The 27,189-nt window shown below is 36.6% G+C and overlaps 1 protein-coding gene across 1 annotated transcript in view; it reads left to right on the plus strand.

Annotated features, from left to right (window-relative positions):
- Positions 1-26,471, plus strand: part of LOC134793505 (uncharacterized) — a 51,230-nt gene extending 24,759 nt beyond the window's left edge. Inside the window, exons 2-4 of the mRNA XM_063765083.1 lie at positions 18,095-18,153; positions 24,198-24,398; positions 25,602-26,471. Of these exons, the coding sequence (XP_063621153.1) occupies positions 18,095-18,153; positions 24,198-24,398; positions 25,602-25,793 (452 nt within the window). The 3' untranslated portion in view covers positions 25,794-26,471. The remainder of the gene's footprint in view (positions 1-18,094; positions 18,154-24,197; positions 24,399-25,601) is intronic.
- The last annotated feature ends 718 nt before the right edge of the window (positions 26,472-27,189 follow it).

Raw genomic sequence — 27,189 nt, forward strand, 5'->3', positions numbered from 1 at the left:
AGGGAATTATGCTTTATTTAGAATAGTGTTATTTATGACGTTACATTGTAAGAGGTATTTATATCTATTAAATTACCATAGCACACTTTTTGTAAAACTCTTTTATGAGTTTTATGACATCTTTATTTGAGCATAAAACTTATCTTTATGTTTTTAAAAGTGAACAACATATGCATATGCATGTATAGCATGTTTATCAGAGTGAGGTTAAGGAAAAATCTATAGTACCTACCTATACCTACCTATAGCTCCTATAGTAGCTACCTATGTACTCGAATAACAAAGTACCTACACATGTTTTTAAACTATCGACGAAAGCCTATACCAAAGTAAATAAACATGACGTTTAACTATTCATGACATGACATGACATGATGATATTAAATCGGTCAGTTACAACCTTAGGTTTTAATTAATAATATACAGTATGTATCAGAACGAAAGAAAGAGACCCATTTTTAGGTCATACTGAGCAACTTTTACTATGGGACCAACCCCGAAAATGCGGAAAAAAAAATTGACTCTCCCATAGGAAATTTCAACATCAGACCAGCAAAATGTATGAACCATCCAATTTTTTTTCCGCGTTTTTGGGGTTGGTCCCATAGTAAAAGTTGCTCAGTATGACCATGACCTAAACATTAATGGGTCTCTTTCTTTGCCTTTCGTTCTGATACATACTGTATATTAGGTATTGATTACTTTAATTACTAACCTGCCCTAATGCTAAAATAAGAAAAGTACCTAAATGCTTTGTACCGAGCCAGCTTTACTTATGCTCCAAAGATAATTATATTTTTGCCAGTATGACGCGTATCTATCTACATTGCAGTTTGTTTGCATGACGTCAACTTCTCGAAAGCATTTAATGATGCGACATTACCAGTATTTACCTTATCGATCAGTCAGATCAGACCACTAGCTATTAGGTATGGTTTATAGTAAATTGATTATTATCTTTATGGCGTGATAACGCTCTGATATGATACTAAAATGATTTTTGACCGACGGTAATTAGTTAACAGCAATCTTGCGAAACTTACTTATTAAATTAATCAAGAACTTTTGCACTCTTCTGAGATGTTCATTCCACGAGGGGTTAAAATTCTTTCTGGTAGTTAAAGCAATTAAAAAAATGAACACATCACATATTTCGGATGACATATATTGTTTGAATATTAAAATATGTCATTGATCGCATTAGTATGCTCGATACAGTTGAATTATCAATTGTGTATTGTGTTCTCGCGAACTTGGCTGCTTGTACTTCAGTTCAAAGACACACAAGACTTTAACAACGTACAATTGATTATTTGCATATTATTTGCTAGATTTACCAAACTCGTTTGACAGGAAACTACAGCTTTAACCCGTCATTCACCGATCAACGCAAATCACGCTAGACTGGACCTGTCAAACTTGTCACAGTCATAGAATACGGTATTCTAATGTCGAAATAGTCTATCAATCGTACCTACTTCTCCTTTTGTTGAACAATAATAACAAAATGAATCATTGTTGTGTAAAAATACCTCCAAGTTTATTTGAGAAGCAATAAATTAATAATAGATATTAACTCTTTCTCAGTAGTAGGTACTGATACTGATGTGCAAAGGAAAACTACAGGATAGTCTTCATTGTCAGGAATGCGTTTTCCAGCACTTAAGTGCCTAAAGGTATTAATACTTATAATACTTACATTCTAGTGCTTAATAAAATACACCTAAAGGTTAATGAATTTTATGATGGATTTGTCAAGTCACCAACGACATGACATAGCAACTCCTGTCGTTTCGTTAGGCACTTTTTTCTCGTATTTCCAGAAAATTATTGATAAAATATCATTGTTTTATTTATAAACGATAATCAACGTAATTAAAAGAACTAAATCACTTACCTACCTATTAGTTTGTAGCTACATTAGTACGTAATAATTATTAGTAATAAAAGATAATTGATTGCGGTGGAAGTTAACCATGAAATGGATTTCCGGGTCAGGTCAACAATTTACTTAAAAATGCATATAAAAATGAAAGCACTGAATTGTGTAAAGATCAGTCGTGATCTTTCAGACCGGTTCTGAATATCATGGCGCTGCAATTACTTTGGAATTAAAGAGAAATTCTGAAATTATGATAAATATGTCGCATGTTTATGTATAACCACATTGTTTTTGGTCTTTGGGCATTTTACATTATACGTATAATTAAACCTACCTACGTCTTATTATGAATTGAGCAAGTAGAGTCCATTTTAAGCTAACTCTGCACCGACAATACAAACAAGTGTGGATATTATTTTATGAATAGTTTGGTTAAGGCAAGTTATGAATTTTATTAGATCTATTTAATATGCATCCTCTGTGGTCGATGCCCATATCCAGTGGGCTGCTCTAGGTTCTTATTCTACAAGAAACGTGTCTACCATCCTGGTTGGTCCTTATATATCGAATTATAAAATCGTAATTACTAGTTTACGATCGAGGATTCCATTGTTGAAAACGCGGGATATAATTCCACTTGTCAATGTATAAATTTAGAAGACAGTTACATTGTTAGATTTAAAGAAACATTGTTATCAAAGTTATTATTGTTACCGTGTAATATTAAAATTAATAGTTGAAGGATTTACGCAGAATGATTAAACCTAGGGAGTTCTTGGTTAGGTATAGGTGGCCTTTCTATTCTATAATTTTATTTATAAATTAACAACTTTGATCATAGCTATCTTATCATTATCGATGAACTCTTGCCAGCACCGTTAATAAAATAATATCGTGATGTCTTTCTATACATTAGATTAGAGCCAATTATCTTCATAATCACAAAAATTACTGGAAAATCGTATTGATTGCATAAAATAACCTCACATTATATTATTTTCCTTTTAACAAGGCGCCGGTTAGGTACATGCTTATATTATTTTATTTATAGACATCGCAAAATGAATCATAAAGACACCTACTCGGTTGATTAGTCATAAAACGACTCAATGAAATGACCATTAAAATCTTTGGAGATATAAATAAACACTATTAAACTAGACATCTGCTTGAGATAGTTGAGAATTGAGATACTATAAGTACACATAAAAAAGTAATGTTGTCACGAAACTTTTAAATTCTTAACCACGAAAAGACGTAAAATAAGTTTTTTAACGCAAAATTACAACACGTAATATCCTTTAACTAAATAGCGATTTTTTATCGCTTGGAAGCTGTAGATACGAGTATATGTCATGTTTGATCATGATCATTTGTTTCCCAGCAACGACATTTTCCAGAGAAATTGACCTCGAGAAAATTCAACTTTTTCTTAGACACACAGTTTTTCGTAATTAAAATATTTACCTGCGTGGAAAGTGCAAATAAACAGTCGACGGCCATGACACTTGCTGCGGAAACGGAAGTTCGGGCCGAATTCCAGAGACATATAAATAACCGGAACCACATTTCTCACGTGACTACTAGTATGATGTTAATATAAACTTTTAAAAGTGCACCGTTATTATATTCACCACCGTGCACCGTTATGGAAAAACTCGACAAAAATACCTAGGAGTAGTGATAATCCTGAAACGCTTTTTCTTATATAAAACATTATTTTTGTATTAACTTACTTTGTTAGCATACACTGGCGCCTATTGAGCGGAAATTACAATTTTACTTCACGGGAATTATAAATAAAGTATCACAACCTACGCTCAAATTATCCTCCGGCACCAGACAGACCATATCTGGCGTGTTACAATATGTATTGAATTGTAGATTTATTAAACGGTCAAGACGTATGGGATCAAATATGGACACTAATCACTGCCCTGCGGACTACCTATCGACATATCTACCATTTACAAGTCAGAAGATACCACGATCATTTTGAAACAATATTTGTCTATAAGAGGAATTGCAATAATACCTTAATATATGTAAAACTAGCAGAAATATTAATAGCACACTTTCAGAAAAACTCTTGATGTTCAAGATGCATAAGTAATTCTTAGAAAACGGATAACACAAATGCAGATATGGCGACCTTCAGATATACTCGTAATTATACCTACATAGTATTTATACAGAAGAAACACGATTAAACAAGCCGTCAAAAATTAATGTGGAATTGCGTCCTAAGTAAGAGTATGTAATGCAACGTCATGTTGTTAATGAGAGCTCATAAGACTTGTACGGTCCACTTCAAAGATATGTCAACACTCTTGGGCCTTAATCCTTTGTAATAAGGCGAAATATATACAGAATATATTCGTATCTTTGACGTTGACACTGTTGACAGTACTATCGTAAATGTCATGGAAAGATAAATTGATTCTAAGGTAGGTACAAGAGAAATTGTCTTCATACTATTGCAGAATACTACGTCCCATACTGAGCTCAAGTATATGTAGGACGGATTATGTGAGAAGTAAATTACTCAAAGTGGAATTATTTGTTAAATATAATCGAATAGAAATATATAGAACACGGCAAGAATATTACATTACGTCTCTTGTGAGACAAATTCAATCCCAAGGAACATGAACTTGCATTACTTTTATTGCTGTGCTTACTAGAATCCGTCTAGTTATTATCAGCTGCTAAGATCCAATGCCATTGCACTGACAATGTTGTGGTCGCCGGTCGGTAGGTAATGTCGGTATCAAAATAGTTTTGCGTTGTCCACGTTGCTCATTCTGTATTGTAGCACTGGAACAATTATAATTAAAAATATGCATTATTAATTTCATTTTAGTATAATATATACCTATACCTACTATAAATAAAAATGTACTACTTTACCTAATATTAAAGTAGCAAGTGAGTTATTAGTAGGATTTTAGATTACAGAGATTTTGGCAATTCTACACAAAACCTAGTAGCTAATTAGTTCTAATAACCTGATGCTTAGCTAATCTAAGCATTAATTAAAGATACAACAGGTTTCCTAATAAGCTACCTTTATGTTGCAGCTTGTTAACCATGCTCCAAGTTTGTTTTATTCTAACCGCTAAGTCAGAAGCGATCAGCCTATTTTGTAAAGAATTTCTTAAAAATAATATGTTAAGTAAAGTCTCACAAAAAAGAGTAGAAATTAAACTTTTTAATTTGTTCCAACTTGTCTGACTATATAGATCAAAATTTTCGTATATTTATAAATGCGTATTTATGTATAACGTCACTCAACTATTTAATATAGCTCTATTCAGCTGTACTTACTCGTATATGTAATTTAATGTAATATTTTAGTCTTTCACTCACTAGCTCATCATTACAGTTAGCACGATTTTCGATATCCACTATTTCGAGTCCTTCCCACTCGTACATTCCTAATATTATTGATAAAAATCGCTATTGATTTACACTTCCACCATGTCAACTATGTCCAGGCGCCATACACTGGCGCTTGCCCGTAAATGGAAACGACGTAGGTGGCTGTGAGCCCTAACCTAGCCCTCGTGGCCGTAAACCTGGAGACGACTGTGACTTATTAAAGACCTCCCCGCGGGGAAATATACGGCGCCAATGGTCCGAGTCCTTAGATCATTCGCAATGGCCATAACTTGGATGGGCAACTCGTGTCTATGTGCCATGTGGCCTATTGAAGATAAACCTTCGTTATAGCCTCGAGGAGGTATTTACATGTATTTTAATATTTTTTTCATCACACTCGCTCGGTAAATGTGGAATTGCACGCAGGTTTAGCGGGAGTTATAGAAAGAGCGTTCTCCCTAGGAAGTTATGAAGTTTCTAGTGCCATAGTTAACAGTTTTTTGTCTTTATACGTAATTTTTGTATCGCAAGTGTGATGAAAAACATTGTGTGTAACTCGGGGCGTAATAATATTGCAAACTCGAGACTATATAAAACGCTCCGGCAAGGCGTCGCGATTTAACTTACTCTCGTTTGCAATATTCAACTTACGCCCCATGTTGCACAATGTACTATTGTGTTTTTGTATATTTAGGCTAGATTCTCACGGCTTAAATTTTTATAGAGACGTTCAAAATCGTTCAGACGGCTAGACGGCTTTCCCGCATAGATGCCGTGTGAACGAATTTGAACGTTTCCTTACAAATTTGGCTGTCACTACGGTATTCGATACGTATACGGTATACGGTATACGGGAAAAAATTACGCCGTGTGAACCTAGCCTTAGCCATAAATATACGTTCTATCTTGCATCTCTGTTTGAAAGCTTGAACCCCTAAACGGTGTCCGAAAACTTATGGCGGTATCCTGAGATTCCTGAGGAATCGACTTATTTCTGTGGAATCGACGGATCTCTTCAACTAACTGCAAGAAAAGATATTATCTATTTCAAAGACAAGTAGGTAGTATAAAATTTTACATTGTCTCAAATAAGTATTATTTATTTCAAAGACAAGTAGGTAGTATAAAATTTTACATTGTCTCAAAAACGAGTAGGTACATAGAGGAGGAGAAAAGATCCAAGACACTAGTTAGGACCATGTAGAAAAATCATTCTATGGCAAAAGAACGCGCAAACGAGGAGACCTGACCAAAAATAAAGGACAGGGGAAAATAAGTTTCTAAAGACTTAATTTGATAGTAATGCAACTGCAACAATATGCCAGTAATCGGAGCCACCTTTTGCTGGCCAGTAAGACTTGCTATCATTATCTTCATTCACCCAACAACTCTATTAATATGAATCCAGAACAGTGCGAGCAATAAGGGCAATTATCGCGACGTGTCAAAGGTCAGTGGACGACACAATTGACGCATTTTGCCAGCTGTTGTAACAGGCCTTATTAGCATGGTCATAAAACTCAAAGTTAAGTAGATGTGAAGCAGTGATGAAGCTACCAAGTTAACCTGACAACTCATTACATATTAGTAACGGGCCACCCGTGATTTTATATGGGATGCACTGAAAACATAATCTAGAACACTCGGACATATATTCTGACAGTTATTTGTTTTACCTACAAGGAAGAAAAGTTGTTGTTTAACCCCTCGTGTTAATATTGATAACCGAGCAAGCGAAAGATTTCAAAATTGAATCATGAGCGTAGCATAGGTTTCAGGCTCGTGCCATGACCGGCGGGTTTAACAAACAATGCGAGGAAAATACTAGGTACCTACATAACTGTAAAACATTACAAATCAAAAGAACGGTCATAAATAATTAAATATTTATCATTCAAAATCATCACTTAAAAGTCAATTTTATACCAGCCAAAATAAGGAAACAACTCAAAATTTGCATCTAACTTTGGCTCTCATATAAATAAAATGCAGTTTTCTCATCCGTTTTTGAAGAATAAATAGAATTAGATAGCCTTTACGATCTGATGTGGTGATGGTGATGATGTCTATGTTCAGAGTGGGATCCTAAAAAATCGTCGTACCTATATGAGGAAAACAAAACTTACTTGAAAAATGACTGTATTTCTTCAATACCAAACAAGAAGTAAACAACATTTGCAAATTCCTAATTACACGCATGTTGTGCCGTGGTAAACAAACTGCCAGACAATGACGATGCCGGTAAATAATGGCGATTGTTTGGACTCCATCATTTCCACGGCCGGATGTAATGACGAATGACAAGCTCATGATTGCCATAATGCCATCTCGTGTTTACAGAACAGTACAAAATACAAATACACTTTATTTTGGACCACAGGCAAATTGTGTGAAATGCAGCTTATTGTGACAAATATTTGCAGTGGAGAAAGGGTTTTATTTTAAACGTCAATATTCTATGAGATTATGACTTATGACGTTTACTTAACACTTGCACAGTCTGTGCTATCAAAATCGCTGCCATTTTAGCTTGGTCCGACTCTATACTCGTTGTAGGACTTCATACTTTAAAAACGATGACGACTGTTTTTTAGTTTTCACATTCGTTGAATTTGCTGCACAGCGTTTCATATACCTATAGGTACAGTCAGTACAAATAGATATCGACGGCTAAAGTAGCCAAATATATCGGAACTATTCGGAACACATCCTTATTTCCATAGCAACAAAGTTATATTACGATACACTACATATGTATTTGGCTACTTTAGCCGTCACTATCTATTTGATGCTAACTGTACGTTAAGAAATCGAACGATTTATTAACATTTAGTACCGCTTATTAAAACATGATATCGCGTTGCAAGCTGCATATTTTTTGTTATCATCGCTGCATCTCTACGACCCAATTCCGAACTGGAGATATCGATCCCTTATAATCGCATCGATTACCAATCTGGTAGTAATTTTAAAGTGTACCGAAGCAGTAAATTATCTTAAAAGCCTTTTTACCGTTGTAAGACAATATTTCTTAGCGACCTCATCCGGAATTCTTATCTGTTTTCCGAGAAATAATACGTAGTGTAGCAATTGTAAATGTTAAATGTTTCGTATTTTTTATGATTTCACCTTATTGTGTATAAGGGTGGATTTCAAAATCCTGCGAAAACTTATGGTTCGGTCTTTATAAAAAAAACTAGTAGGTTGTGCGAGTTGCAACTTTTTTATATGTTTTTAAGAACTATTATCTTCATGTTCCTTCAATTACCATCTCCAATAACTTAATAGTTTTTTTTATATAAAATGTTTTATGTGTCTAAAATCATCACCGTCTACCGGAAAAATCTGAACCTTATTGTTTGCAGTGAAAATTATAGCATAACTATCGTACGATTGCGATTTTCCTTTTACTTATATCTCTTCCATGTTGTTGTTTAACACATGGGAAAATATGCAATAATTCCTTCACCGAGAAAGTACATATAAAAATATTTAAAATTTTGTCACGAATATTCGTCAACACCGTCATGGTAATGTCAATGTGAGCTTATCTCCGTGTATGAACAACAAAATACCGCTAAAGGTCCTTGCCCTATTTTTCACTTTAATATAGAATGCCAAAAATGATTTCACTATAAAGTCACATCATTGAATCGTGAGAAATATTACGAACAAATTTGTAAAACGTAGTTTGTCACAACAGAGCATCATCACCGTTATGCTTTGGTTTAAAAAAGTTACAAATGATATATTAGAAATAATTATTGAAATGAATGGCAAACTACATGAAGTTTATTGTGTAGCATAGACATTAACTACTATTATTCGTATTCTAGAAATAAAAACAAGAAACTCTCAAATCGTCAACACCATACCCATCATCACCGGGAAAAAATGACGACCGGTGATGATTTCATGTGTATGGTGATGACGGTTCTCAGAAACTTTTCTAGTTATTTTGCTATAATTCATTATGAAATTAAGCTGTATGTTTGAAAAACGTTCTCTATGTCTTCTAAAATTATATGTCTACCTTATAAATGTAGAATAAATGTAGAAGAAGATATGACTATTTTTTTCACACTAGAGGATGGTTAGTTTTAAATAACATTTTGACTGAAGTAGGCAAAATTTAGGTCACTTAGAACTTAGTACATACAAATGTTTATTTTTTATTATCTAATAATGTAAATCGTGCAACTTAGAGTCTGTAATTGCATGTTAGTCGTGTTAAAACAAGCAACATATATTAAGTTTTAAGCGACCATAGGCTACGGTACTGGCTCACTATCGTAATGGCCTTATGTTTTTTGATAATATTATATTAATTGATGTATATAATTACAGCAATTAATAATTATACATTGGGTAGTCACCGGACCCAATACCTAACATTTTGTAACTTATGACATGCATTACAAGTAGGGGTCTTGCAACTTATAAAACACTGATTATATATTAATGTTTAGCTATTAAACAATATATATATGGATTTAAATCATTATAGCTATTTTTAAAGTTAATTTATAAATCAACAAAAATACAAACTTATGCAATGAATCAAATTATCAAAAAAAAAGTAATAAATCATAATTAAGCTCACTGGTAAGCCAGCAATTTTATAATATGATATAAATACCAAGTTATGCAGTAGATAAAAGAAGATGCGGGTTTAAACTGATAATAAGAGTACAATATTGTTAATATGATTTAACATTGAAATACCCAAAAAAAATAATGAATACATAAATTGCCTATTTCGGAATATAAATTATTTAAAATAATACAATAAAAATACTTGTTATATATTTATTTATATGAATAAAATGTATTTTTTATAATTTTCTAAAAATAATTTATGTAGCTAGTCTTATGTTCAAAAACATGTTATTTGTAATGTTTATTAAAGTTCTAAAGCCTTACAATTAAAAAAAGTTTTTGTTTTTTTAATACGTTTTTAATACATATATAAATTAGTTCCCAAATCGTCATTACCGTACATGCAGTGTCATTACCGTCTATAAAAGAGTCATTACCATACCATGATTGTCATCACCATCTTGCGTTTTTATTTTCCGAAAGCGATAACTTCAAATATAAGCCACAAATGATTGTATAAATACCATAAATATCCTCAATATACAGCCCCCTATTACTTTACCCAGCTAGAATCGTGTTAAATTAAACATTAAAAAAAAATATTTTTTTGTATGGTGAAATTTTTGGTGATGAAATCCACCCATAATAGTGAAAAGACTCACTGTAAAATCGATCTACAAATACATAACTAGAAAAACTATTTGACGAAGAACCTAGACTAGATTTGACTTAGAAACTAGGAAGTTTTTATCTGAAATCGGGATTGTACGAGTATATCTGAAAACGACTAATAGGTACTAACCAACGCTACGCAATAATAATAAATCACTCTACCTACATCTGTTGCAGATTAATAATCAATTTTTAGGGTTCCGTACCCAAAGGGTAAAAAGGGACCTTATTACTAAGACTCCGCTGTCCGTCCGTCCGTCCGTCCGTCCGTCCGTCTGTCACCAGTAGGGTTGCCAGATGGTCGGGATTTGGCGGGATTCTCCCGATTTCTAGCATGTGTTCCCGATTCCCGACAAAGTGAAAACTGTCCCGACAAACAGCTTCACGTTAAGACGAAACAGGAGCTGAGTTTTAAATATTTTAGGTAAATATACCCGTCTAGCTAACGGAAGCGGCACCTAAAAGTAGTGCGATAATAAGGACAAGGCGAAAAATCCTGCGTAAAAATCTCAAAAATCGAGGTTTCGTACTCTGTTCCCTCCTCCAAAACTTAACCAATCGTAACCAAATTTGGAAATCTAAATGATTATGAAATTATCTGTGTCGGACCGTTTTGATTTTTTGGCTAATTGATATCAGTTTTGAATGCCACGCCTCTCATTGCGGCATAGTCAATTAGGCCATTTTGGCCATTTTTGAAGGGCTCTAGCGCCTTAAAAAACAATAATATCAAAAAAAGCAAAACGGTCCGACACAGATATTGACAATATTAATCTGTGTTCAAAAAACATTGCTCTAGCTTCAAAAACCACGGAGGAAAACGAGGAGTACGTTTGTATGGAGAAATGACCACTCCCGTTGGCTCTTAATAAACAATTATTTCAAGTTCCGAACTGTCGTCGAGCGACCCTCGTCGAGCGCGTCGGCGCGCACGTGGCGAAGAGCGGCTGACGTAGTGCCAATCTGCCAATAATGTAAAATATCGTTGTTATTAATACAATTACTTTAATCTGAATGTTTTTTTTTCCCGACTTAAGTCCCAAAATCCCGAAAAATTGATATTTTTCCCGATAATAGCGCCTTTCGATCTGGCAAGTGGCAACCCTAGTCACCTGGCTGTATCTCACGAACCGTGATAGCTAGACAGTTGAAATTTTCACAGATGATGTATTTCTGTTGCCGCTATAACAACAAATACTAAAAACAGAGAGAAGTTAAGCAACGTCGGGCGGGGTCAGTACTTGGATGGGTGACCGTTTTTTTTTTTGCCGTATTTTGCATTATGGTACGGAACTCTTCGTGCGCGAGTCCGACTCGCACTTGCTCGGTTTTATTATTATAAGATATTCGTTCTTCATCGCGATTCAAGTGCCTAAATAATAAAGTCGGATCTGCGCATAACTAGGTTAGCATTAGCACACTAAATATTCGCAAGGTCTGTTTGCTAAACCTACTTTCTTTTATAGGTCACTAAATTGGGGCTACGTCAGGTTTGGCGCCAGCTAGACGCACCTAAAGGTTGATTGGCCAAGGAGAAAAGGGTTTTGAAAGGGCTTAATCCCCAGTCTTTGTACTTAGCATTGTAGTAATTCTCGAAATTCGACGCCCTTCACTAGGGACGTCTTTTGTTTCACTTTAGAGCCGTGTGACCGATTTTCCCGAAAATTTGCATATTTTTATTTTGTCGTTAGGACAAGGATAATATTTGTTTTAGGTATTCCCTCTTGAGACTTGAGGTGAAACAGTGTCTAGAACTAGAAATATTGATGTGGAACATGCACTATAACGAATACCTATAACTCCCACATAATTACATGTAGATTTTTAACCATTAGGTGGCTGATTGTTAGTTAAAACGTGGCTAACATTAAGTATTTTAGCAATGATGTGAATGAATGTGTGAAGTGAATAAGTAGCGTGGAAAAAGCTGTACAGAAAGGACACTTTATCTACTTAAAGGATGACTCACGCTAGACCGGGCCGGGGCGCCCGACATGTCATTTTCTATGACGGCTGATCGGTGATCACGTGGTGCTTTCCATAGAAATCGAAGCGCCGGAAGTTCCGGCCCGGCCCTGGCCCGGTCTAAGAAACATCCTTAATTCAAGCGGCTAAATGCAATAATGAATCCTTAGATATACATATTTTTGTAATAGAAATGTCTATTCAATATATTATACATTCATGAAGAAGAACACGGATGTTTTCCAATAAGAATATGAATGGTCGCTTATTGGTGTCTGGGAAATATCGCCTTCCACCCCATCGAACGATTTCCAAACAAATAAGGAATGTAAAGAAAAGAGAAGAGAACTCTGGTAGTACCTTTTCAGTCATGTGTGAATTCAGTCAATAAATTGAACGGACATTTTTAAATTCTGAATATATAAGCCAATCTTAAAAAAAAAAAAAAATATTATAGGACATTTTTACACAAATTGACTAAGCCCCACGGTAAGCTCAAGAAGGCTTGTGTTGTGGGTACTCAGACAACGATATATATAATATATAAATACTTAAATACATAGAAAACAACCATGACTCAGGAACAAATATCTGTATCATCATACAAATAAATGCCCTTACCAGGATTCGAACCCGGGACCATCGGCTTCATAGGCAGGGTCACTACCCACTAGGCCAGACCGGTCGTCAAATCTAGGAACAACTACTGTCTTACTCGACTTTTTTAAACGATTTATACCTAGGTACTTACCAACATTGCAGAAACGAAATAGGTACTTACCTAAATAATAGTCCAAAAAGGCATAGTCCTCGGCCACAACATAAGTATGTTATAGCATTTCATAATTATAAGTAGAAATATGAGCAGAGCCCTGCTGTTGGCAAGTCCAACAGAACGAAACTCTAATAATTCCTTTTTACACTCCTCTGTGCTCTATGCTCTAGTTAAGTCTAGTTCTATTTTTGGATGTTGTTAGCATGAAAACGGGAAACATACACTTCACGTTTGCAGCTAAAATATGTGCTAATTGTGCTTTTGAATAAATATAATTATATTGACTTCTTCGCCCATACGGAACCAGCCCACTCCACCTCCACCGCTGAACATTGGTCCTTCGAGCCGGATAATATTAATGATGTAATTGCGCACACTTGCCCGTTTTTCTATTACTAGGGAAGGTATATTGCTGCGGCTGCGAACGGGTATTTATTTCAGTCTGAAGACTTAAGTCGCAGACAAAGAAGTTTCTATCTCGGGAAGGGTCTTGGGAAGCCATACAAAAGGTAATCTCTTTAGTAAAAGCTGTGCTAAGAAAATTGACGTTACACTGAAATTGGATATGTTCAGTGTGGTGACGGTGACAGAGTGAGATGTTCACAAGGAGCCACGCCGGCCACGTAGGTTTCGTACGTATCTGAGAAATATGTATAATATTGCATAGAAGTAGTCTGATGAATAATTCTGCTTAATTATAGTCCGTTTTTAGTGTAACTAATATTATAATTTAATGACTTTTCTGGGCTATACTTACAATCGACAACAAAACCTTGTCAGAAAAAAGCAGCAGGCCAGCGCACGGATGTGATGCGCAGATTTTACCATCCGCTGGTCCATTTACGGTACGGCTACAGCAGGGAGTTTCCGCCTCTAGCACAGAATAAATAATAGTACTAGGTACAGAAGACTCACTCTCTAACAAAGCGCGTCTGTTACGATCAGGACAGATATGGCCGCTAGGTGGCGACAGTGCCACGCGCGGCTTATGGCTAGCCACCAAACTTAGTGTGGAACGGATGTACTTTTAGCTACCTGTAGCAAAGCGAAGAAATCTCGGAGTGAGCCACGCCTGCCTCTAGTGCGATTATTGAGTCCATGATTATTGATTTATGTGGACTCTAGTATTAATAAATAGCGCATAAATTGTTGCATGCAACCTTATCATGTTACCTTAGTTAGGCCCTCGACGTGGTCAAGGAAACAAACTAGTTTTTTCTTTTCCTACTTAGAACCGCCTTGTAACGGTCATTGAAGCAAGCACCGTGATTCATGGTCACTCGGTTCTTAAGTCGTTCCATAGTAATGTTTTCGAAAACTATTCGTATGTGAAATATTTTATTACAATGCACGATTGTAACTTTGTAGCTTTTCAATCGTAACAGAAAATGTAGTTTCTGTCTAATAAAACTTCTCGATACAAAACACTTGCGACAAAAAGGAAATATAGTTATGAAAAATAAATATTACAATAGGAACCAAATATTTGGTTTCTACTGTTTCTAGGTCCGTAAAAGCTAACTTTTGATACCTAATATTGAGTTGTAGAGTACTGAGAGAGTACTCTCTATTGCCTCTCTACCTTCTACATAACTATTTTTGAAAATTAAGTATTTCAGTAGGTTAGGTACCTATTTCCGACTTCTAAGGACCTACCTACCTACCGTTTTCTACGTTCGATGATTCAACTTCCTTTTACAACTACCAATATCCATATCTGAGGATATGACTGTACTCCACTTAAGTGATTAATCTATGAGTTGAGTATACGTATTAAGGTTCTTTGCCTATCTTGGCCAGGTATTATTTTATGAGGCCAAGTTTTTTAAACAGCATTGGATTAATGATCTACTATTATGGTGAAACTGAACTAGTGGTTTTTCGCAAAGTTGTCAAGTTAATTGTCATTTGTTTGTACTTGTTACGATTAAGTAAGTACGAGTTTCTAATTGAAAAGTTGATTAGGGCATGACCTGTTTTGTTAGTTTTTATTTTGACGGTTTATAAAACTAGCACAAGATATACTAGTATAACTTAATGTAGGTAGGTATAGGTACTTTTTTTAAATTACGTTACTATTTTACACATTATGCTTAGCTTTTTTGCTGTAACTACTATACCTAGGTACTGTAACTGTATGTCCGCTATGCGGGCTAACCGCGAACCTTGAAAATCGAAGTTATGTTTATTTGCCTTTTGGTCGCTTTTGCATATCCGAGCGATAGCGAAGAAAATAGACGAAACTTCGATTATCGAGATTATACTAAAATTGTAGCACCTAGCCACGAGGCTATTTAAACAGTTAAGTATTCTGTTAGACTTCAGAAATCTACGTATCTAAGTAATATATTATATACCATACTAGAATACCGTATGGGTTCCTTTGTCCCGGTGTTTTATGGCACGAGCCGTCCGGACACGCAACAGCCCACTCGGACATCCTGCGCGTTGTCCTGAACCGGTGTGACCAGTGCAATTGTTTCGCGAGCAAGGACCATGACTGGGGCACTGTTGATGGGATAATGGGTACTTAGACCCGTACTTAGACCTACATAGACCCGTTAATTAATAAAAAGTATTAAATTCACACTTGCTTGCAATTTAGTGGATGTCGCCATTGCCGCTAAAGGGCAATTGGCCCACCTGGACGGTCGACTGATCGACTAGATAAAAAAAAATATATGGACTTATTGAACCACCTTTGCTTTTCGTTTTTAAAAGACTATATTATAATTGTATACTTTATTTAATAGATTAGATGACTATTGTATTTATTAACTATAACACAGATCGATGTTAGTGCATAATTCTATCCGTAAGAAAAACAATACAATCCTTTTAGCCCGTATCTAAGGAATCCTTAAAGCTTCAGACATTCTTGAAAGTAGTTCCGTTACTGTTCGAAAAAGGCTCTTAACGCTCAGACATAGCATCCACGTCCTAATACAATAGAAGGGATATAATCTACTGGTTGAAAGGTATTAACTCATTAGAGGCTGCCATCATTGTTAACGCTTGTCTGGAAGCTTTATTTCATTGGTCAGGCTGTTTATATGAAAACAATACGACAGGTGGATAGATACAAAAGGACGGAACAATCGCTTAGCTGTGAGATACGTTTGACCCTTTTAATATAGTTATATTCGACAGAAGATGCTAACACGAAGGGCTCAAAATATAGCGCAACAGTGAAGAATATATAATTGGTAGCTCTGCCTACTAGTCAGTCTAGTTATTAGCAGCACTGGGCTAAAAGTGGAAAAAATAGAGACACTGTCTTCATCAATGTATTGAAATACGGGGTTCTAAATGTATTTAGCTAGTGGTTCGTTCATACAAAAACTGCGATTTTAAGGTTTTGCTGTAGAGGTGTATTCGTTCCTTATATATACACGGTGTGGCCTGTAACACGAGCAAATAATTAAAACGTAGATTGTACTCCTCAAACGGTGACACTTTTGTTCTACAACTTTTAAAAATTATGAAGTATTTACACTCCCTATTTTTCATACAAAATAAATATTATTTTCAATGGACGCCATCGCCATGCCATATCATTGTGATTGACGTTGCTTGTCACGCCTTAAACATAACAAAATTCGCAATACATTGCGTCTTAGAATAAACTTTAAAGTGTATTAAAAATCAAACCACAAGTTATTTTTAAAAGTCGCTGAACAAATGTTGGTCAGTATGAGGAGTACAGCCTACAGTTTAATTTTTTGCTCATGTTACAGGCCACACCCGGTATACCTATTGTAATTAATTGTGTCGCTTAACTTCAAACTCGGGTAAATCCATTCGACCCTCTCAGCAAATATCTACCCTATTACCTTTTCTTAATACCATAATCGCATAATCTGACAGATGGATTTACCCGAGTTCGAAGTTAAGCGACTCAATTGTTCATAAGAAAGGATAGGCAGTCTGGTAATAGGTAGTTATGATACAAGTTATTCATTATTATACGTTTTACATAAGCATTCTCCCATTAGGTCATTTACGTTTTGGGTTAATATTAAACAATAAAACCAACTAAGTAGAATAGAAACACAGGTGATCTCGTTTTTTACAGTTCTCTACCTTCTAACACGCGTACTTAAGTATTATTGCAACAAACTCTTGCCAAATACTTGTGGTACGTACGTGATTTGAGCGCAACTATATACCCAGCTGAACAAAATCATCTAGTTAACACAGGTGTTGTGTACTTGTGTAGTGTACTTATTCGTACTGACATTTAAATACCACTTTTCTGGCGTTCCAAATATGAATTCGTTGCGTAATAATGGCTGGCTTGTCGTTGATAAAAAAATAGACATCAATGCAATTTTTTATGTTTTAAAATGTAATAGATGCGAACTATCCTAATCGACAATAGTTTTTGTATCAATTCTCATAGTTTAGGTAGGTACAGTCGCCATCAGATATATCGGAGCGGCCAAGGTGCTCACAAATATCGGAACACGCCTCTATTGTCAGGGCGTTAGAGCGCGTGTTCAGATATTGTGAACACCTTGGCCGCTCCGATATATCTGATGGCGACTGTACGGTCAGCCAAGAAAGTGGTCTACCACTTTTCGACTCTATCAATCAGATGATAGAGTCGAAAAGTGGTAGACCACTTTCTTGGCTGACTGTACCTAACCTAAACTATGACTACTATACTTTTTATTAAGTATTTATTAAGAAAATACATATGTCGTTAATGAACACTTCAGAAGTCTGAGATGAATAATTTTAAGGGTAGCATTATACAGGGTGATTATAGGGGGTTCTTTTTTTTCATGTATTAAACATATTTTCTCTTTTGTTTACAGTTGTAGTGGACGTGGACGACCGACCGATCCGAGTTGAAATCTGTGATACTGCTGGCCAGGTAAGATATACATATCCCTTTTTATAACTACAGCTTTCTCGAGTAATCTCCCGTCCACAAATGTATAAACACTGCATAAAAAGCTAATGGCTGCTTGCTAAACATCATAAACACTGTTTCACCTTAACCTCCTGGATTAGTGGATTGTCCCTCCATAAAGTAGGTGGTAAACCGTTAACACCAACGTAAAACTATTGTTATGTACAAATGATTACCTATATCCATAATGTGTTGTTCCTGGCATCATAGAGTCGTGATTTTAAGAATTTACTTACCTATTCTTTAATCATTAGACCGGACGGAAGGTATCTCCCGAAGGTAAAGGTAAAGGTTAAAAAAATTGCTACCTGAGTGTATCAGTTGTCGAAGCCTGACGTCTCGCTTGGGAGTTCGGGAGATCAATAATCTCTCGCAAAACTAATGAAACATGACATTGACAGGGATCTACATTATGTCCATTCTTCTTCTGTGGTCAGTAGTGTTCCTATGCTACGCTACGCTACGCTACTTACGCTATTTATGGTAAAGTAAGTTAGTAGGTAGGGGTAAATATAAATACTATACTTAGTTTGAAGGGTACTTTTTCAAGCCCTAAAATGCCCTAAAACTGTTTTTTATGAGTCTCCGGCGCCTTTTGGACGCGATGATTTCAATAAGTTTCACTTTTATCTCCTCGAAACCTGTAAATTGCTCCCACTAAAAAGGGCCAACAGTAGACGCACATGTTAAATGTCAGCACGAGGCGAGGTCAACCAAATAAAAAGATATCGCAGTTTGACTCACTCCTTTGAGGGAGCTAATTTAATTTCTCTGTGAACAAAGCGTATGAGATTGACTCATCGATCTCATCATAAACTCGAATGAAAGAGAAACCAGCTTATCTGAAATCAGTTTTTTGGGACCTAGATTACTTTTCAATGATTATGTAATGTGAGAATTTATTTATACTACACATTGTTATAGCATGGGAAAGTTTTTGTTATATCATTCAATCAACACTTTACACATGGAACCACCGCGTAGCTCTTTACCCCACCAAATTGAAGTTAACTGTACTGATTGACGTGTGAAAACGTGTGAAATGTTATTTTGCAGGTAGATAAATGTCGTAGGAAGTTCTCACAGTAAAGTCGTTAATATGTTGCAGTTGTTGAATTGAGTATAGCAATTGCCAATCTGACTATACAAAAAAATACAGCAGCATCTTGATCTGAATTCCTGGTTTAGCTGCTTAATTTTGAAACGCTCTTACCGGCGTCAATCTATATCGCCGTTAGCGCCATATTTCATTGGAAACGTAGAACCTACTCGTAAAAATAGTGCGATCGAGACGAGACTATCGAACATTTTTTTTTACGTAAGCAATACATATTTATTATTCTTGTGACGCAACCAGCGCTAAAATTCCCAAGCGAATAGCACGTGCACTTTATGAATGGCAACCGACAATGGACGCACTTCAGCGCGTTCACATGTCCCTTACCGGGCCGATTTCCTTTCGATTGTACACCGATTTGATCAAACAGTCCTGATTTTTTCCGCGTCGCTGAACAATGCCTGCATCTTGTCGTTCTCCCACACTCTCTCTACCTGCGAGCTTAGTGTTGCCATTGTAGATAGAATGTTAGGGAAGTCTCACAGCCATTTCTGCACTGCTATTATCTTTATTTACCGAGCGCATCGATGTATGTTAACCAGTCTAAGAGAGGCTTCGTGATAATAACAACTACGTATAATCGTAAGTCACAGTTTATTGTGATTCGCGTGAGGCGACGCATTTTGTAAGCGTTGACAATAGGCGTCTGTTTTGATGCGTGTTCGTTATTGTGTTTTTCGCGCGAACGCTAGTTTTACGACTTGCACGTAACTATGGGAAGAAACCATTTTCTAGGTAGTTTAGCAGCTGCATACTAAACAGCTGGTTTACATTTGCAAAACTGTTTTAGAATAATTGGTAACCTTGTGTTCTCGGGTTAAGTATAGGCGTAAATAAATTATATTTCATTACTTCTTGTTATACAAGGGTAGGCACGGTTTGCGTGTATGTCTGCTGAATAACTTTACCTAAATAACTGTACATAATTTAGTACCTACTTTGCCTGATCGTTTTTAGGAAGTAAGATCCTGGAAGTTATTACTTCTTATACCTACATATAACATGATTGACCTGTTCTGATCATGAAGCTTACATAAACAATGTATTGTACACAAGCATGGGCATAAAAATGCATAAACGCTCCATGACAATGCTTTACGTCATCAGGTCTCAGTAATAAAATAAAACGGCGTCTAAAAAAATCAAAATTTATTTAGACTTATAAGTTATACCTAATGTTTATCACGCTCAAATTACCAACACATCAAAGTTAACTTATTGTGTGTGGGTTGACAGGAGGCAAATACTCGTCATTCCTCCACTTTAATCACCACCCATAAAAAGGTGGAAAGCTACTTGTAGAAGGATATTATTTTCAATTATCGCTTTCTATAATCACTAGTCTTCAACGGCCGATTCTTTGACATGAATAAATGAGATCGACTTATAATTACTTGTCATATTTGCATCGCGCAATCTTAGCTGTATAAGGCAAGAAGTTTCGAAATATGTATTATAAAGTGCGATAGATGGTGATGGGTCGATAGAGCAATAGATTAGATGATAAACGATAGGCTAGAAGCTTTAAGGATTAGCGGCTAAACTTTAAGGTATCGCCTGATAAGGTTGATTGGATAGATTATCTCTTTTAAAATATTACAAAAAACTTTTTTTAACTTTAATTTTAAACCTAGTCTTTCCCAAATTTGTAAAAATTTACTTAAATGTCCGTCATAATCATCAAAATGAAACAACAATACAATACACATGTACTAATTGCACACCTAAATAGAAGAAAATAATACAAAAAGAAAAACACCAACACAAATATAGGTAAACAAATTGCGGTCTTATCGCTGAAAAGCGATCTCTTCCAGACAACGTTCAACATCAGTGAAACTAATACTAAGTAGTCATCTTAATAGGTATGTCTAAATAATTTACAACATCTAGTTATATGAGTTACATGAGGACGTGAAACTACCTAGTCGGTCCCTTTGAAACTATAACCGTATAGGGATGTCTTTTTACCTGAGCCTTGCCCTGACACCTGATTACATTATAACTGCCTCCCAACCGGGAATAGACGATTTGCATTCAGTAAATTATATAGCCGTGCCATAAGGCTACAGAATCTGAGATTGTTTCGATTTCTGCAATAATTAGTTTATGCTTCTTTATGTGTTATCAGCAGTGATCGTACATTTTCCAGCATTTTTGGTGCAGCGGAGTGGTATTAACGGAATTGGTATAAATAATTTCAACCCTAATGATTAATTAGCGTTAATTGCGTTAATATTAACCTTAATTTACCATTTCAGTTGAAATTATCTATACTAATTCCGTTAACACCACTCTGCTGCACCAAAAATGCTGGAAAATGTACGATCACTCACAAATGTACGAGCTGATAACTTATCAGCTTTTGGTCGCATTATTGTACAAGTATTTACTGTGAAACAAAACAAATTAATTATATTTTTTTAAAGTAGAAATATTACTAAATAAGACGCTGGTTCAATTTCAGCCCTGGCACTTTTTCTTTTATGTAGGTAGGTAGTTAAGGTACCTATGTATTATGTATGACATCTATTTCATTTTTAGGGTTCCGTACCCAAAGGGTAAAACGGGACCCTATTACTAAGACTTCGCTGTCCGTCCGTCCGTCCGTCCGTCCGTCCGTCCGTCCGTCCGTCCGTCCGTCCGTCCGTCCGTCCGTCTGTCACCAGGCTGTATCTCACGAACCGTGATAGCTAGACAGTTGAAATTTTCACAGATGATGTATTTCTGTTGCCGCTATAACAACAAATACTAAAAACAGAATAAAATAAAGATTTAAATGGGGCTCCCATACAACAAACGTGATTTTTGACCAAAGTTAAGCAACGTCGGGAGTGGTCAGTACTTGGATGGGTGACCGTTTTTTTTTTGCTTTTTTTTCGTTTTTTTTTTTGCATTATGGTACGGAACCCTTCGTGCGCGAGTCCGACTCGCACTTGCCCGGTTTTTATATTCTACTTACTGATGTAAGTAGAATTTTAGTTGAATCTGTCTTAAGAGTCGTAAATCGAACAAACTCTATTACCCATTGGATTTTCAATAGCAGACCCGGCGGAAAGGACCATAACTAATCATTAGCAAATTCTGAATAGCCATAATAACACTGTAGGAAACTGCCATAACTATACAGAAACGTGCATATTGCATATGTAATTTCACTTTCGCATTATTAATGCATGGGACTGCAATGCAATATATGCATTGCATAGTAAATTGAGTAAAAGTCTATTTGAATGTAGATTATACAATTTGTATTGCTAGTTAAATAATATAACGAATAGAAAAAAGGTACCTTCAGTACAGGACAGGTATTCTTCTGCTTGTAACTTGTAAGTACCACAGACCAAACCCTAAAAGTACCTACATACCAAATTAAAAGCATCCTACGTTGTAAAAAACACATTACGCCTTGTGTCTTTGGTAATTAAATTAGGTCCACTGACTCATATGAGTATATTTATGTATATGGCTATATAGCCTAAGACTAATACCTAAGTAAGTAGTCCACTTAATATCACAATCACAAACTTCGTTGAGCTTAGTTGATACATAATAAGTATTAGGCTTTTTAGACGTCTCAATGTCGACGTACCTATACCTATACAAATACATAAGCTGATTCTCCGCTAATGTGATAGGTATGCCTGAATAATCCTCGGTACAATCAGCTGCAAAATTGTTCACTTTTCATAAACGCACTCACCTTGTGTTTTACCGTCGTAGTAGGGACTCCTATAGTCGGTATCCAGTTATTTTTAGATACAGTCAGCAGCAGTACTTAAAATGTAGATAAGGAAAGTACCCAAGGAATTAATAAGGAAAGGGTACAAAAAAAATTGTGACCTGATTATTCAGAATACCTACCTTGCTCGCTTAGCTACTTCTGCTGCTGATTGTACGTTAGTTGCTGACATGGCTACCTATACACATTATAATTATTTTTGCAGCTGACTTTTGTCCTGACTTCTTGTAACAACATCTCAGCACTCAGAACTTTCAACAATCGATCGCGATCACGAAGGGAGTTATCGAAATTGCGCAACGTTTTGATTTATTAGGCAACACAGCATTGTCAGACTCTCAGGCGTTGAAAGTACACTTTCACCCGTAGCGTTTTGTATGAGCGCCTGATCGGAGGTGATGTTTTATAGAATTTTTATTGTATACGCACATCTTTACGCGCTTATATAGTTAACAAGGTCTAATAAAATAATACAGGATCTGGTAATTCTAATATGGAAGATTTTGCTTTGGGTTCTTAATAAACCAATTAAAATTAAGATTTTGCTAAACTTGTAAAGCACTCGGTCTTCTAAGCGCTTCACGTATTAACTACAGAAATACCACTTTCATTGGCCTATCTTAAGACGAAACAGGAGCTGAGTTTTAAATATTTTAGGTAAATATACCCGTCTCGCTAACGGAAGCGGCACCTAAAAGTAGTGCGATAAGGACAAGGCGAAAAATCCTGCGTAAAAATCTCAAAAATCGAGGTTTCGTACTCCTCTGTTTCCTCCTCCAAAACTTAACCAATCGTAACCAAATTTGGAAATCTAAATGATTATGAAATTATCGGTGTTGGACCGTTTTGCTTTTTTGGCTAATTGATATCAGTTTTGAATTCCACGCCTCTCATTGCGGCATAGTCAATTAGGCCATTTTGGCCATTTTTGAAGGGCTCTAGCGCCTTAAAAAACAAAAATATCAAAAAAAGCAAAACGGTCCGACACAGATATTGACAATATTAATCTGTGTTGAAAAAATCATTGCTCTAGCTTCAAAAACCACGGAGGAAAACGAGGAGTACGTTTGTATGGAGAAATGCATCCCGTTGGCTCTTAATTCAAATGTTTCAGTCTCTTTATTTAGTTATTCTTTCCTTTTCCAGGACTCAATGTCCGAGCTGCGCGAGCTGTGCTACCCGGGCACGGACGTGTTACTCCTCTGCTTCTCTGTAGTCCGGCCCGAGACCTTCCGCTCCGTAGCGGAGCGGTGGACGCGCGCCGTCGCCGCCGTCAACGCCCCACTGCTGCTCATTGGCACGCAGAGCGATCTGGCGCTCGATCCGAGAGTCCTGCAGACTTTGAGGGTGAGTTTCATAGGAAAATATCTCAAAACTCATCAATCTTCCATAGCTGGGAAGCCGGCTGCCCGACGCGGACGTGTACTCCTATGTTTCTCCATAGTCCGGCCCGAGACCTTCCGCTCCGTAGCGGAGCGGTGGACGCGCGCCGTCGCCGCCGTCAACGCCCCACTGCTGCTCATTGGCACGCAGAGCGATCTGGCGCTCGATCCGAGAGTCCTGCAGATTTTGAGGGTGAGTTTCATATGAAAATATCTCAGAACTCATCAATCTGCCATAGCTGGGAAGCCGGCTGCCCGACACGGACGTGTACTCCTATGTTTCTCCATAGTCCGGCTCGAGACCTTCCGCTCCGTAGCGGAGCGGAGGACGCGTGCCGTCGCCGCCGTCAACGCCCCACTGCTGCTCATCGGCACGCAGAACGATCTGGCGCTCGATCCGAGAGTCCTGCAGACTTTGAGGGTGAGTTTCATAGGAAAATATCTCAGAACTCATCAATCTGCCATAGTTGGGAAGCCGGCTACCCGGGCACGGACGTGTTACTCCTCTGCTTCTCTGTAGTCTGGCCCGAGACCTTCCGCTCCGTAGCGGAGCGGTGGACGCGCGCCGTCGCCGCCGTCAACGCCCCCACTGCTGCTCATCGGCACGCAGAGCGATCTGGCGCTCTATCCGAGAGTCTTGCAGACTTTGAGGGTGAGTTTCATAGGAAAATATCTCAAAACTCATCAATCTGCCATAGCTAGGAAGCCGGCTGCCCGACACGGACGTGTACTCCTATGTTTCTCCATAGTCCGGCTCGAGACCTTGACCTTGAGTTTCATACGAAAATATCTCAGCAAAGAGTTTCATTGGGAAATGTTTTAAAACTCGAGAACCCATCCTCATTTCCCTTTCGGCTTCCTGCTAAGTATACAGGAAGCCGAAAGGGTGAAGTTAGGTCGAAGTCGAAGGCGGTGTTTTATTCAGAAAATGATGGATTCTGATCAGCCCCTGTATAGCCGTGAAACAGGAAAATCGGGCACGGTGCTGAGTATGGCAGGTCATTAACATCTCTAAGAGATAGAATAAGGAAATGGAAAAAGAAAATGTACACTGCGAGACCCTCCAAAGCGGTTCCTCTGTTGCCAAATAGACATGTTATTATGATATTCAACACTTTATGTCCTATGTAATTACTAGTATTTATAGTTTTATTTTATGTATTTTCAGAGTCGGGGCGAGCACGTTGTTACGGATGCAGAAGCGAGGGCTTTGGCGGCAAAAATAAATGCGACCTACATCGAAACTTCGGCCAAGACGCGCAAAAATTTGAAAGACGCCTTTGACGCCGCCATATTGGCGGGGTTGCCAGTACTTCAAAGCAAAAGACCCTTTTGGAAGAAACTGCTTTGTATAAATTGAATAGGTATCTAAATAACTGTTGATTAATTCATTGTTAAAGACTATATTTGTATATCATGAGATGTGAATGAATTAATATGGAACAATGTGTGATTTTGCAAGGAGTATGATATGAAGATTTCAATTAATATTTCTAATTAGAGTTCTGTTCCTAAATTATTATTTGTAACTAAATAATTAACGGACGTGCTAGGTGAACCTTTTCTTTTCTTAAACCTTGTGGATGTAATTGCACGTAATTATGATTTAACGAACAAGTATTGTGATGAACAAAAACATTAATACAAGTGCCTTATGATTGTAAGAAATTCTATAGATATTAATTGTAAACTAGTTTTCAAAAGTAGTGCATTATAAATAGAACTAGAGCAGCTAAATCACTTCGTGGTAGAAACTGCTCTGTAACCACAATGCTTAAAGCGGCTACCATACCGATAAAAATGTATTTTATTTAAGTAATGTACTGTGGTTGCAATGAATGCAGATATTTGAATTTATTCCAATAACTTTACGACTCTTCTAGGTATTACAAAGTTGTACAGTTGATTTATTTAAAAGCAATTAAATATACCTGTGTTGCTATACTAGGGATGTACATAGTTCACTACTGTATTAATGTTAATGTTGTTTTATACTCAACACGAACTGATAATTATATTTTTATTAGAACATAAATAATCCTGGTTTTATTTGCAAACATTCAGTAATCAAGTCCCAAACGAACATATTTATTACTCAAGATAAAGATTACGAGTTTTAGTTAAATCCAGTTTGTAAACTATCGCGTGGGCATATTTGGACCTCCTTGAGACTTGAGTTATTGCTCAGTAATCTCTATACCTTTCGCATCCAATGATGGTCCCTATTAAACGTAGGGGGCTGTCCATAAATTACGTCATCGATTTTTGACCTATAATCATCCAAAAATCATGCTTCAAATTACCCCATTTCCTCCTACTTCATGCTACCGTCATCCGATGTCCAGACCCCCTAATTTGAAATGACGTAATTTATGAATAGCCCCTAGTGTTATATCTCTTTGGTCCCTATCCCTATGCTCCGTTCCTTCAAGTCTATTTTAGACGGGCTTAATTAAATAAAAACCGGCCAAGTCAGACTCGCGCAAACAGAAATACAACTTGGCAACAAAGTGTAGAAATTGATCAGGACGTGCGGACGCAAACGCCAATTTGGTTCGCCCCGAATTCAACCGCCGATAATGACCGATATTACCGATAAAATGAAGTGCGGACGCAAGAATACCAATTCGTGACGCCAGTATTTTCGTTCTGGGGCATTTTTTCAATTTAGAGGGCTCTAATATCACAATAAATCTAAAATTGGTGATTAAATTGGAGATTGACGCCAATTTCCTTTCTGATCAAATCGGTCAATT

This window comes from Cydia splendana, chromosome 9 (genome assembly GCF_910591565.1).
Source record: "Cydia splendana chromosome 9, ilCydSple1.2, whole genome shotgun sequence".
Classification (NCBI taxonomy): Eukaryota; Metazoa; Arthropoda; class Insecta; order Lepidoptera; family Tortricidae; genus Cydia; species Cydia splendana.